Source organism: Neospora caninum, chromosome X (assembly GCF_000208865.1).
Source record: "Neospora caninum Liverpool complete genome, chromosome X".
NCBI lineage: Eukaryota > Apicomplexa > Conoidasida > Eucoccidiorida > Sarcocystidae > Neospora > Neospora caninum.
The window spans coordinates 6,563,295-6,577,639 of NC_018396.1; the positions used below are offsets into that span (position 1 = coordinate 6,563,295).

General features: G+C 56.6%; 2 protein-coding genes across 2 annotated transcripts; one reads left to right on the top strand and one right to left on the bottom strand.

The window, feature by feature from the left end:
* Window positions 1-2,441: 2,441 nt before the first annotated feature.
* Window positions 2,442-3,946, bottom strand: NCLIV_052510 (hypothetical protein; the record flags this gene model as incomplete). Its single annotated transcript, XM_003884804.1, has 3 exons — window positions 2,442-2,506; window positions 3,129-3,238; window positions 3,786-3,946. The coding sequence occupies 3 exons, from the start codon at window positions 3,944-3,946 to the stop codon at window positions 2,442-2,444; spliced, it is 336 nt and encodes a 111-aa protein (XP_003884853.1).
* A 3,614-nt stretch (window positions 3,947-7,560) lies between these two features.
* NCLIV_052520 (conserved hypothetical protein) lies at window positions 7,561-12,996 on the top strand (the record flags this gene model as incomplete). Its single annotated transcript, XM_003884805.1, has 1 exon — window positions 7,561-12,996. One exon carries the CDS (start codon window positions 7,561-7,563, stop codon window positions 12,994-12,996), a length of 5,436 nt encoding a protein of 1,811 aa, XP_003884854.1.
* Window positions 12,997-14,345: the final 1,349 nt, after the last annotated feature.

The following is a 14,345-nucleotide window of genomic DNA, read 5'->3' on the forward strand; positions in this document are numbered from 1 at the left end:
GTGGGGGGGGGGGGGACGCAAAAGGCGAAGGAAGGTGTAAGAAAATCTCACCCCGTTCGCGCTTTCGTTTGGTCTCGGACAGAACTGCATCTGGGCGTCTTCGATGTTAATGGCGACATTCCCCCAGAGGAGAGTTTGAGAGAGCTCAATATCCCTGTCGTTGACAGCGGCGTGAATCTGCATGCGCAGGAGGTGCGTCAAGACGCAGCGCTCGTGATACTAACACAGCCAAGCGTTTCGGCCAGTAGAGGGACAGGCATGCAGAGATGTTAAACCAACCATGTCAGTCGATTCCTATGAGAGCGATGGTCAGAAGTAGGATTATATCCACACACATTTCCAGATATATGTATATGTAGAGGGAGGTGGACGTTGGGGGATGATTTGCAAGGTGTATAGAGATAGAGTTGTTTGGGTCTACAAGTATGTAGTGTAGCTCTGTAGATGGAGCTGCCTTCACAGATATGTGAAGATTGAAGGCAACACCGAAAGACGGATAAATGGTGCGTTTTTACGCAGGCGGCTGAGTGAGCGCGGTGATGCACGCCAGACGCCAGGGTCTTTTGCGCGTGTCCTCTCGGTGTGTGTCTGCCTGCTTTTAGGATGCTGTCGCGAACTCCTTGGCGGATCCCGTGCGGTTTTTGCTGGAGCAGAAGGCGTTGGAGCAACGCCTGAAGACGCTCGGCGAGGCGAGCGCCGACGACGAAGGCTGGGCACGGGGGCCAGGGTGCCGACAGCTGATTCAGGTGCTCAGCTCAGGCGATGAGAGCAGCGACGAAGAACCGGAAGATGAAGCTGCGGAGTTGGCCGAGACATAGACGCAGGAACACTACAGACACACGGAGACAGCAGTGGAAGAAGGGAGGATTTGAACGGGAATCGTGAACCTGGCGACGGGAACGTGGCGGAAGAAGACACCTGACGCCCCCACAAAACAGAGGCGAGAAGGAGAGACGCACAGAGAAAAGGAAGGATGCAAGGTTGTGGACGCAGAGAATCAACGGGGAGGCGAAAAAGATAAAGACAGGCGAAGAGAAGAGACAGAAGAGAGAAGAGACAGAAGAGAGAAGAGAGAGAAAGGGGAGTTTCAGGTAGATGCGTCTCACTTGAAAACGCGTGAGGTCGTCGCAGTGTGGTTTTGTCTTTGTGAGGCAAATGCGGAAAACAAAAATCCGCCGTGAATCGAAACGCGCAGCGTGAAAAAACCGTCTCTTTTCAAATTTTCTTTTCGACCTCTCCCGCGCCCTTGGGGGCCGTGCGCGTCCCTCGCCACTGCCGTTCGGCCCTCGATATCACTCTCAAAGTACCCCATTGTTTCAGCTCTCTCGGGCTTCTGCACGGCTGCTTGAGAATGCGGCCAGTGCCTGCAACCGCATGCAGCCACACTCTAGCGAACATTCGCAGGCTCTTTCCGTTCTCCTTCAGAGGACTCTCTCCAAACGCAGATATGAGAGACGCGCCTTCTCGACGGCCTTCCCCTCCATGAGTCAGCAAAATCTGACTACCAAATCGACTCTCCCCACATACCATCCTACACTATAAACATGCACATATATATATATATATATATATATATATATATGCTTTAGGGTTTAGTATATACATATATCTGCAAATACTCATCTATATGGAGGTTTGAAGCTAGATATGCATATACATCTATGTAAATATATTTTCATGGATATAGATGTCTACGCTTATGCATTGTTTTGTATACACGTTTATTTCCGAATATAATTATATATAAATAAGGATAGAAGAGGGTGTATGTGTTTTTGGAATTGAGTCCGAGAGGTTGCTGGATGCGGCTCGGGTTTGAGAGCCTGCTGTATGGGCATGTCGCTGCATGCAGTTTGTTGCGAGGAAAACTGAGGGCAAGAGTCCGCCTTTTTCTGGCATTTCAACGTCGTCACGTTCGCGTTCCACCAGGCGGCTTCAGGTGCAAACTGCGCGGCCAGTTTTGAGACGCAAAAACTGAGGACGAAGCACACGCCCGTTTTGCATGCACGCAGGCGCCAGGCACCCCCACTCCCCCTTGAAGCCTCACCTCAGCTCTGTTTCTTGGGATCAGAAATGTCCCTACACCGCAAACTCCCCAAAGAAAACCCCCTCTTCCAGTCACTGCATGATTCTACATATACCGACCTATATATGTATATATATATATATATATATGCAAAACTATATACATAATTATACATATATATATATATATATATATATCGAGAGATGGCCACATGTTCACGCCTATCAACACGGAGAGGACTGTACATCCACGCCTCTAGGTACATACAGATACACAAACATGCATGCGTATATATGTATATTTATGAAGTAGGCAATTCCTCAGTGGCGAGGGCGCGTCACTTCTTGGGTTCTCGGAGTTTTTGCAGGATTGAAGACCATCACGAATTGCACGTGAAAAGAGGCAAGTTCCAATCTCATCGAGGAACAGGGTTAAGCCACTGACCGCCTTGGCCGTAGGCAGCAGCCACAAGTTGCGCAGCTGAAAAAAAAATCATCCATTTTTGCACAACGAAAAACCAGAAAGTAAAAGAGGTTGCCTGTTCACGCGAACGTTCTGTCATTTCAGTTCTTCTCCCCGCACTCACTTTCCGGGTTTCTCTCTCTCACTTCGCTGCCACGCGCCTTCTCAAAAATCTCCCTCCTTTCATCTTTCTCTGGTCTTCTGTCTTACGCCGTTTCTCCCTCTCCTTCCGTCCTCTCTGCGCTCGTTCTTCTCTCCTCGCCGCGAGTTCGTTTTCTGTTTGTTTCTCTCTCGGCACCCCGCACGCCCCTCCTCGCCGTCTCTCCATTTAGCCGTCTTCACCTTCCCGTCGTTAAAACGCGCTTCTTCTTTCTACTTCCTTTGAGAAGCGTCAGTCCTCCTAAATACAATCCCTCTCCCACGTTACGCATAAACTTCCAAATGTACATTCCATATTTATGTATATATATATATATATATATATATATATATATGGATGTTTGTATCTACATGTGACTGTGTTTTTCTACTATACAACCCTAAACAGATATATAAAAATGTATGTGGATGTGTAATTAAGCACTTTCTGTTCGCCAGTGTGTGCGTGACTGAAGGTAGGGGGGAGTCTGGTAAAACTTACTTTTCTTTTGCTTCCGAACCATGTAGATCATGTGCCACGCTTTGTACGTGCCGTAGAGGACGAGCCCCATCCCGAGAGGGTTGGCCCACCACCAAGCGCGGTACTGCGATCTGAAAACAAGGCGAAAAGCGCAACTCTCTCCCGTTAGCGACGCCTTCTCACGCCTCCGTCTTAAACGGCAAAAGACGCCCTCATGTCCATACACAACTGTGCATATATATATATATATATACATACATATATGCATATTTACATATATAGGTCTGTGTAAATCAAGAAGGGTTCTGCGAGAAACATGAAAAAAGAACCGATGTTTCCACTTTGTTCCCAAGTTTGGCGTCCAGATGTGTAGGCTTTGTTCTTGCATCGGCAAACGCACAACTCCACCGACACACATCCCCCCTTTTCTACAGTCAAGTATAACTATATTTGTACATAGAGACGGATGTAAATAAGTGAAGCATCTGCTCCAGAATCTCCAGATATATATGGCTTCAGCCATAGAGATCTACGCGGCGAGAGTTTAAATAGACACACTCCGCGGGAGACACATGAACATAAAGAACCAGCGGCAATACACATAATCAACATATATATATATATATGCGGCTCGGTGGAGAGACGTGCGGATCGATGTTTGGTGGGAGTTTGACGCACGCGCGGGAGATCTGTGCAAACTGGTTGTTCGTCCAGTCGAGCGCGCTTCGGTAGACTTCAGTCGCGGATTTTCCTTCCATTTTTTTCCACGTTCGCGTCCACTGAACGGGGTTGATGGCGCGCCCGGCCATCGCGATGTACTGCTGGAAGTGGAACCCCATCTCGGCTAGCGAGAACGGAAGGAGAAAGACCCGCAGAAGAACGCAGAAAGAGAGAGACGAGAAAGCGTCGAAAAAAAGGAGCGAGGAAAAGGACAACCGAGAACGGAGAGGCGGCGTGGCAACGACAGCGAGAAACAGAGAGAGTATAGGTGGAGATGAATGGGGAGATAAAGAAAAAGATTAAGGGGGAGATCAAGGGGGAGATCAAGGGAGAGATTAAAAGGGAGAGAACAAGAGAGAACGGACGGAGTGTGTGCGGAGATGGCTGACTGGAATCGGCGACGCGTTTTTCGATTCGCTTTCACGTGTTGCCAGTTGCACACAAGTGAAAATCTGTTGCTTTCTTGAAGAGAGACAGGAAGCCACAAACGAGCAAAGTGGAGTTAGAATCGAAGGCGAACGGACAGGGACGGCTCCCCAGACGTCAGGCGCGTCTGAGGCAAAGCGAAAAGCGCAAAAAGACCGAGCCCGCGGGATTCTGTCCAGGAGTGCCGCGACGCGGAAGAGGACGGTCACAGAAGAAGAGAAAACAACAACAGGGAGAAAGTGAAGAGGCCACGTTCTCTTTTCACCACGTGCATTCGCCCGAACGCGGTTAAGAAAATCGCAAGCGATTCACGCCGCGCACTTTCGAGACAAGCAGCGGGTCTGTGTGTGATCCCACCGACTCTTCTTTAAGGCGGAAGGATGCACAAAGGCCGAGGGTTTTTACGAGAAACCTTGCTTTGGAAGAGAGAAAGCGCAGCCCTCGTGTCTTGCGTCGTGAAGAGGAGAGGAAACGGGAGAAGGCGGGGGACACGAGGCTTCTTTTTGAAGCGGAGGGACGCAGCAAGAATGTTCCGCTCGGTCTCTCTCGCGCCCTCTTCTTGCCTTTGCTGATGTTGAACGGCGACAGTGCATGCAAGGCCCTTTTTACGCGCTAACTTTGCGAACTTTTCAAATTACCGCGTGCCTGCGAAACACATCGAGAGAAGCGAAAGAAGGGAGACGCCGGCGTTAAGAAGCCGCGAGAGCTGGGGAAAAGTTGCAAGTCCTCACTGAGCGTCAATCCCGACGCAGTTTCTTCCTTTTTCCATCATACTCGCCTTTCCCTTCTCTCTTACGAGACCACCGTTTCAAGTGTATCTGCACAGGGAAACCAGGCTCGGTGTCGCGAAACGGCGAGGCAGCTTCGTCTTCCTCTCCTCCTCTCTTTCTCTTTCATCTCTCTCTTCTTGTTTCCTTTTTCTTCTTTCCGCTCTGGTTTGATGTCCTTTTCTCCTTTCTGTGGAGGCCGCAAACGCCGACGTGTCTCGCTGCGGGCGCGCGCGGTCGAGTGCTCGAGTCTGTCGACGCTCAGAAGAGACAGAGAACAAGAGGAAAGAACCGGGAGAGAGGAGAGCGAGGGCGACACAACGCGCAGGTTCTTTTTGGAGAAGTTTTCGAGGCCCAGGGAGGAGAGAGCCCGCGATCAGGGAGGAATCAGCTTTTAGCAGAGCTTTGTCCGTCGCTTCTGGAGACAAAACGACACTTCCGCAAAGAGCGGTTGCCTGCTCCTAACCTCAGGTCTTTTTGGGGAAGTTTTCCCTTTTTCCAATGTTGACTCCTGGAATCATGAGAGACGAACTCTCTCTTCGTGGACGGCCCTTTTGAAGATTCCAAGGTGTCTCCCTCGTTCGCTCTTCTCATCCATTTCGTCTTTTCCCTCTTCCTCTGTTGGCCCTTGACTCCTTTTCTTCTTCTTTTCCCTCTACTTTTGTTTCCGTTTTTTCAGTTTCCTGTCCCCTCTTTTCTTGCGTGCCTCTCTCTTTTTCCTTCGTTGATTTTCGTTTTTCCTTGAAAGATGGCGACACGTGACGTGCGAGGCTGTGAAGGCCTGCGGCGGTGTCTCTAACGCTCGCGCGCCGAGGCACGAGATCGGCCCTCAGCGTCTACAAATGCGAAAGCGGAAATGCCTCGAAGCAGAGGAAAAGAGAGAGGAAAAGGGAGAGGAGAGCGAAGAGAAAGAGAGAGGAAAAGGGAGAGGAAGAGGGAGTGTGGGCCTAAGTACTGGTGATTGTGGGGCGCGGGTTCCTGTCCGTCCACAGCCGTGCGCTAGACTGGTTACGAGCGAACAAGCGCTTTTCGCGGAGAGGAGAGGATGTTTTCGCCCGCAGAGAAAAGAAACGAGAGTCTGTTCCCAATGGAGGAAGAGACAAGGCGCCGCAGCGGTGGCGACCGTGGATTCCTGTCCCCAGAAATCTTCAACATGGACATGTCAACTTGAAAGCGTAATGTCTCGGGTGATGCGTCTTTGCATGTCCTCCACGTTCTACAGTTCATTGGCACGTCGGTGTGTGCTATCTGCACGGCCGCAATCCCCTTCGCGCTTCAACTGAAGAAAGAGGCGAGCTGCCAGAAAACGTTCGTGTCTGCGCATCGGTCGCGCTTTCAACGGATCCTGCGATTCTGCGGTCCTCAACGGTTCACTCGGTCTCCGGTTCGCCCCTCAAAACGAACGCAGTATATTTTTGTTTGGGTTCTTCTTTCCACGTTTTTCTCGGTCGCCGCCCCCACGAGGAGGAGCGCGAAGCAGAGACGCACGGAGAAGGCGCGCCTTCGTGTGGGGTGTCCTGGTCTCTGGCCCTCACGGCTGGCCGCCCTAACTCGCTCCCAGGTTCTCTCTCTTTTCGCATGTGTCGGGGCTCGGAAGAGAAGCGCATTTGCGATTCCGCGGCCGTGGACAATGCCTTGTTTCCTCTCTTCTCGTCATTCTTCCTGATGTGACGGAAAGAAGAAAAGCTGACGAGAAAAACGGAGACTCCCATCGTGGCTGTTCGATACTCACCTTGCTCTCCGTTCTTTCCCCTTCGTCCCCTCCCGTTTTCCCGCTTCCTTTCGTCGTTTCTTGTCTCGGCTTCTTCTCGTTCTTGTCTCTCTTTGGTTTTTCTTCCGCGCCGCGCGTGTCGCCGTGTCTAGGCGCGTTTTCCCGCGGCCTTTCAGGTAGGAAGGTCCAAGCAGGAGTCCGCTCGTTGGCGGGCGAAGCGTTCGTCGTCTTTTTTGTCGCGATCTTTTTTCTTCTCCAAAGTGGCAGCCCCACGGGTGGACGCCTTTCTGCTCCGTACCCCGCAGCAGGGAAGTGCTCATCTTTCCTCGCCTTTCCTCTCGCGCAGTCCCTTTTCGCGCGTTTCTCTTTTCCGTCGGCTGTCTCGCGTATCTTGTCAATCGGCCCGAGGACCGCCAGGCAACGAAGAACACAGCTGACTCCCACGGCTTTTATATGACCCTTCTCTTTTCGCCCGTCTTTCTTCGTTTTCGCTTTTTCGTTTTGTCTCTTTCCTGGAGGGTCGGCAGACGCGGGCTGTCCCGCAGCCTCTGGAGGGCCCGTCGGCGGGGCAACGCCCAAGGGAGAAGAAGGACGAGAAGAGAGACGGAGACAAAGGAGACACTCCAAGAGAGACGTATAAAGCGGCGCACATAACGACACTGAACGCGAGACAGGAGGGCCGAAAGGGCGTTTGACGAGGCGGCGAGAGCAGAGAGAGAAGGGGAAGCAGGTGGTGACAAGGATGGAGGCGATCGATGCGACAGCAAAGACGTGTCGGTCCTCTGGAGCTCGAGCCTGACTTTCTGGTTCTTTTGCGTCTCTGTCCGAAATGGATCGCGTTCCTGCCTCTTCGTCTCCAGGCTGCGACGGGTCTGACGCAGGTACGTCGCTGTCGGACTCTCCGTTTTCTGCGCCTCGGTCGCCGGCCCTCCTCGCTGCATGCGCCCGCGAGTCCCCCACCGCGGCGTCAGGTGTTTCGACACTCCCTCGGGGCGACGTTTACCTTCTGCCTCTGGCGCAGCCCCCGCCTCTCTGGTCTCCGCCGTCGTGTCCCCTCCCGGTCAACCATGTTGTCGCGTCGTCCTCCCTTTCTTCTTCACCTCTTCCGCCCTCTCTCTCTTCCGCATCTTCGCCGTCCTCTTCGTTCCCTCCGTCAGCTCCACTCTCTGACGAGTCGCTTCCGTCGCGCGCGGCCGCTCTCGCTCCAGCTCGGCCCTGTCTCTGCGCGCCCCAACTGTCTCTGGTGTCTCTGCTGGAGGCGCAGGAGCCCGGCGCGTGCGGGCGGCGGCTGCTGGAGTGTCTGACGCTGAACGACTTGGCGCGTCTCCGCGGCGTCTGCCGCCAGCTGAAGAGCCTCGTGGAGAAGAGGGAGTCGCTCTCCGTGTGCGGCGCCGTCGTGCTGAAGAGACGCTGGTGGAGTAGCTGGTCGTCCACGGCGGGCTCCGCGTCGAAACTCGCCTGCCTCCCTTTCTGGCGGGGAGTCATCGCCTCGCACGCAGACCTCCGCGACGTCGTGTGCCACATGGAAGGGGCGCAGGCGATGTCCGACGTGAAGGCTGTCTCCGAACTGATCTTCCGAAACAGCCGCTCTCTCCGGAACTGCGAAATCCACACGGACCCCTTCCCCGACCCAATGCATCGCGGCGGACCTTCCTCCTCGTCCGCGTTCCGCCTTCTCCCCTCGCCCCCCGCCGGCGAGGAAGGCCTCGAAGCCTTCTTCTTCCCGCGCCTCGAGCGCCTCGTCCTCTCGGGCACGTGGAGCGTCTACTGGCTCGTCGCGCTCACTGCGCCTCACACGGCGCACGCGCAGGCGCCGCGCCTCAGCGCATGCACCACCCTCGAGCTCGTGGTCTCGGACCCTGCGGTCGCCCTCAATTTCGGGTGCGGCGAGAAGAAGGATTCGTCGACGTCCTCGGGGGCGCATTTTGGCGTACCCGCTTCCGCCTTTGCCCGACAGCGAACGAGCCTCCACCACGGCGGCCCGAACCCTCGGGAGGGGGTGCCCGGCCAGCTGAGAAGCCCCGAGGGAAATCCCCATGCAGTGGGCGTGTGTGAGGCGAGTGCAGGGGCGGATCGGCTTCCAGGCGGCGCCGCGCGCATGCGCTTCCCGGGTGGACACACAGTCGAGGCGAGTCGAACTGAGGGCGGGCACAGAGTGCCTGGACTCGGCGCCGAGTCAGCCTGTTCAGCGCTTCCTGGACAGGAGGGAGGTGACCCTCGCGGGGAGGGACGAAGAGAAATCGCCGAGAGACGCCAAGACCGCACGACCTTCGTGTCGCAGTGGCAGGGCCATCCGAGTCCTGGGCCTTACCACGCGGGACTGCCTCCCTCGATGGCTGCAAGGGACCAAGCCGATGCTCCCGCGTTCTCGTCTTTCCCGGCTTCCTGTCCGTCCTTTTCGTCTTCCTCTCCGTCGGCCTCCTCTTCTTTCTCGTCTTTCTCTCCTTCCTCTCCTTCCTCTTCCTCTTCCTTCTCTTCTTCCTCTCCGTCGGCTTCCTCTTCTTTCTCTTCTTCCTCTCCTTCGTTTGCTGCTTCCTCCTCCCCCTCGCTTTCGTCCTCCTCTCCGGGCGCGTCTGCGCCGTCTTCGCTGGGTTCTTCTATCCCTCACATCGTTGTCTCTCCGTCGCAGCCTTTTGACTGGCTCCTGTACGCCGACAGCATTTTTGCGGCGCTTCCGAATCTGGAGAGGCTGGTCCTCGACGTGAGGGGCGGAGGCAGCGCGTTGCTTCTCCCTCCGTCGCACCCTCTCGCAGCGGATGACTCGCCGGTGGCTGCGCTTCTCGGCACTCTTCAGCACCCCGCTGGCTCTGACCCCTCGCCGCACCAAGCTCTCGAGTCGGGAGGCCGCATCTCCCGTGCGGTAACGTCTCCTTCTTCCCTGTCTCCGTCCGTTTCTCCTTCACTTTCTCCTTCTCTTCCTTCTCTCTCTTCTCTCCCTTCTCTGCAGTCTCTTTCTTCTCTGCCGTCCTGTCCTTCGCCTCCCTGCCCGTCTTTGGGGCGCGGATCGGAAGCACACGGCAGTCCCCGCGGGGCGTCTCACCCCGCGACGCCCCGCGGGGACTCGCCGCGCCAGAGCCGCGTCCGAGACGGCGACGCCTCCGTCAGCTTTTTCTCGACCCAGCCGGGTGCGTGCACCCGAAACGCATGCAGTGGCGGCGGCCAGCTGGGCGTGGCGATTCTGTGGTGGCGACTCGTGCTGCGGCGCTGCCGGAACCTCCACGAGGTTGTCGTCGCTGCCGACGATGCGGACCTTTTCTACGCCTTTGAGGTAGCGCGCAACTTGGAGACGCAGGCGCACCAAGACGCGCTAAACTCCCAAAAAACCAACGAAGAAGACCGCAAAGACAGGGACGGAGACACAGGAGAGGCCAGAGAGGAGGGTGAATGGAAGCGAAGACGCCCGATGGAGAGGCGTGGCGAGGGCGGGGACTGTGCGGCGTCACGGGGAGACGACAGGGCAGAAAACAAGACAGTGGAGACACGTGGAGAGACAGTCGAGACACGTGGAGAGACACGTGGAGGGACACGTGGAGAGACAGTGGGGACACGTGGAGAGATCGGCACGGCTGCGGTGGAGATCTCTGGAGCAGCACCGGCGGGGATAGGTGGGGCGGGGATCGTCGTGGAGAGGGCGGGGATCGTCGTGGAGAGGGCGGGGAGTCGGCTGCGAAGACGCGAGGGAGAACGCGAGGAGACACCGGGGGCAGCGTCCGAAAGCGATGGTCTTGCGCCTCCAGGAGACGCACAGGTTTCGTCGGTCTTGGGGATTTCTTTGGCGACTGCTGACAAGGTCGAAGCGCTGCGAAAGAGGAGAAGAAGCTGGGTGGACTCGGCCGAGAGTGGGACGGAGACGGAAGCATCCCGGCTGGCAGACAGGCGCTGTCTCGCCCTCGCACGCGTCACGGCTGTGGGTCCAGGCGCCGGTTTCTCGTCGCTCTCCTCGGTGTGCTGTCTCCTGGACGACGAGGCGCTGGTTTCCAACTGTCTCCTCGACGTCGCAGAGAGCGCCCACGCTACGGAGCGCGTCTCCTTCGACTTCGCGTGTGGGATCCGGCTCTCGGCGCGGCTCCTCGGTGTCGATACACTCGCCGAGATGGTACAGAAACTGCTCCTGCTGTCCTCGGGACGGGCTGGCGACGCTGCGGAGACCGGGCGGAGTCTCGAGGCGAGCGGCGAGAGAAGCGCCGCAGGCGGGGGAGGTTCGCGAGAGGCAAGCGACGAGACGCAGCGGTTCTTCCTGCCGATTTTCCTCTCGAGCGACGGCGGCGAGGCGTCCCTCGACGGCGCTGACGAAGAGACAGATTTGTGCACCATTCGGAATGGCCTCTTCCCCCGCCGCAGCTGGGTCCGCCGACTTGCCCTCGACAGCTGCTCGTACACCGTCACGGTTGCGAATCACCCGGGCCAGGAGCGCTGCAGTCGGGTGTACCTCCACTGGCTGTGTCGGCCGCACGCTATTCGAAAGCAGGAATCTTGCCACGTGAGCAAATCGCAGGTGGCCTCTTCAGCGCACTCTCTTCCGTTCCACGCATCCTCAGAGGGCCGAGCCCGGAGACGACCAGAAGAACACGTGCCTGCCGACTCTCAGCTGTCAAGCGCCGCTTCGCTTCCCGAACGCAGCCGCGCGCACTCGCCTCTTCCTGCCTTATCGAGGCCTCTTCCGCACGCTCTTTCTGCGCCTTCTCCGCGTCCACTCTCTTCTCTCTCTTGTTCCTCTTCTTCCGGTTGCCACAGTCTTTCTTCGGAGTTTTCTCTGCTGCTGCCTTCTGTCCAGTTTCTGGCGCCAGGCGGGCGTCGCGCACGCGCAGCTGTTCAGGCCGAGTTGCTGCCTGTGCTGCGGTTGCTGGTCTCGTCGCCGGAGCTCCAGGCTGGTGCCCAAGCCGCCCGAAGCGCGGAGCGGGGCGAGCGGGCCTGTGGCGCGAAGCCCGACGGAGACGCGCGGCCGGGGCCGGTGAAGTCGGAGACAGAGGACCCGAGCAACTCGGTGGCTGAGAGTTGGAACGGGTTTGACTCCGGCGCGCCCCGCGGCGCAGAAGACTCGGCTTGGAGCGAGAAAAGAGCAGAGGAAAGGCTGCGGGGGGCGTCGCCCGTGCACCCACAAAGTGAAGCCGCGCAGGAAGTCGCACGCCTCTCGCTGCTCAACGGCGCAGATTACGACCACGCTGTCAGCCTCCTCAATTCGGCCTCAGGGCCGCCATCGGTTTTTTCCCGTGCGGTCCCTTCACCCTCTTCCTGCGATGCTTCCTCTGTCCTCTCCTCCTTTCTCTCCCGTGCAGATTCCACCTCGCACCCTGCCTTCTCTCATGCCTCTTCCTTATCGCATTCCTCTTCCTCGTCTTCCGCGTCTTTCTCTTCGTCCTCTTTGTCTCGGTCTTTGCTGCCGTTGGGTTTTGTGCTCGGTGCGTGCCCCGCGGGGGGGTGTTTTACTCGGCCCTGGGACGTGGAGAGAGAAGCGCTGGTCCTGATTTGTTTGGACGCGGTCCTCCGCGAAAGTTGGCGCGGCGTGGAAATCTACTTCCGGCTGTCTCCGCTCGACGGGGCGCTTGAGTGTCGAGGCCGGAACCTCCTGCGGTGCCTGACGAGGCTGCGCATGCAAGGCCCAGTTTCACCCGCGCAGAGGCGACAGACAGAGACCGAAACGCTGTCCAACCACGAAGCGTGGGCAACGCCCAAAACTCCCAACCTTCTCGAGACAGAGACAGGTTCGCACCTCGACGGGAACCGCGAGTCCTCGAAACTCGCGATGCAGGCTGAATCGGAGGGGAGTCACAAGGTGCCGAGTGGGGAAAGACAGGACACCGCGGCGAGAGCGGCACAGGACAGGACTTTGGACGTGTCGCGGTTTGACCACTGGCGCTGTCTCTCGTTTTCCGACTCGTCCTCGCTTCTTCCTTCTGCCACAGTTCTGGGCCCGCAGGCGAGTGCGCCGCACCTGGTCCCGCCGTCGCTTCTTCTTCTCCGAATCGCCATCGGGCCGGAAGTGCCCGGGGAGAACGTGATTGGCGGCGAGCGCAGGGAAGAGCGACGGTTTCGAGACGACTTGCTGGCCTTCCTCGGAGCGTACAGCGATTCGCTGCGCTTCGTCGAAGTCGAGGCGACGCACCATCGCCTGCGGGAAGAAGATCCGCGCCTCGTGGCGCTCCACTGGCCTCTCGCACTGCAGCGGGCGCATGCGGCGCTCCTCGACGCAGGTTTCCGCGTTCGGGGCGTCTTCAAAGGCGCCACGCCCAGAGACTTCATCCGTCTCTATGAACGGGCCGAATAAAGAGAAAGCGCCGTACGCTTCCCGGGTGGTTCCTAGGTTTGCGGTGGAGTGATCCGTGAGCGCTATGGCGTTCGCTTGCCGTTCTTGCGGCTCTTTTTTTCCTTTATCGGGACTGCGCCCCGGACGGCGGCCGCAGCCAGGGGCGCTCCGCAAGGTCAGGCGCAGAGAGACACAGCCGCAGTGTGCCGTGCTCTGGTGAACGGGTGGGGGGAAAAGGACAGAAGAGAGAGGAAGAGGGAAACAGGGACAGGGAGAAAAGAGAGAGAAAGAGAGATGCTCGTCGACATCGCTGTCAAAGACGGTCGGTGACAAGGGAAGGGCGAAGCTGCTGGGGCGTTTGGGCCTTCGGACTGTGGCGAACAGAAAAGGCGAGAGGATATAGAATCCGAGCTGGCGTTTCACTGCGTATGCGACAAAAGGACAGCGAGGGAGAGGAGGCGATTCATTTTGCATGCGTTTTTTTTTATCTACGTATAAGATTGTGAGTGCATGCGGAGAGCAGCAGGGATAAACGCGAGAGAGAGTGGCATGCGTTGTTCGGAGAAGTGGGAACGTTTTTCTCGCCAGGTGATGTCACTCTTTCTTCAGTCTCTTCCGCTTCCGGCCGCCGCGGGAGTCTCTCATGTCTTCTGCATGCAACGACCGTTTTGGCTGCTTGCGAAAAATTTTGTCTTTTTTTTCAATGCACCTGCACGGCTTCCTCGTGCGATCTTGGACCGGTCATGAAACCGAAACAGTTTTGTTTTTTGGAAGCGCCGACTTTTCCGCCTCTGCGTTACGCGACCTCGAAGATCCCCGGGAGTCTCCTGGGTTTTCTCCACCGGTGGTGTTTTCCGAACCTGTCCAAGCAGCTGCGCCGACCCCCCTGTGTGTCTGTACACTCCGACTGCCGCGGCCTAGGCTCCTCAGAGGAAAAAATCGAAGCTTACCTTGACTGCGTTCACGCGCACCACTCGCCAGGAACAACCAGCGACCCCAACATGTGCTCTCAGTGCGTAGAAATACCTCTCCAAATATATCTCTAAACACAGACATCTCTAAATATATATATATATATATATGTATATATATATATATATATACATATCGATAAATGTATATATCGATATACATGTGTAGCTGTAGGCGTGTGTGTATGCGCGCTCATGTGAAACTCCTTCTATTTTCACTTGTATCTCTGCGTAGCCTCCTACGTCGAAACTGCGGCCGGTATTTATAGATACAGATACGCGTACACACAGCATCGAGATGTTCATTGAGAAAAAGTGGAAGTGCGGATGGCTGGGGTGCATGCATGCGTAGGATCCACGAAGAACTTTCAGAGGCATCGCGTGCGGACTGGCGAGTTT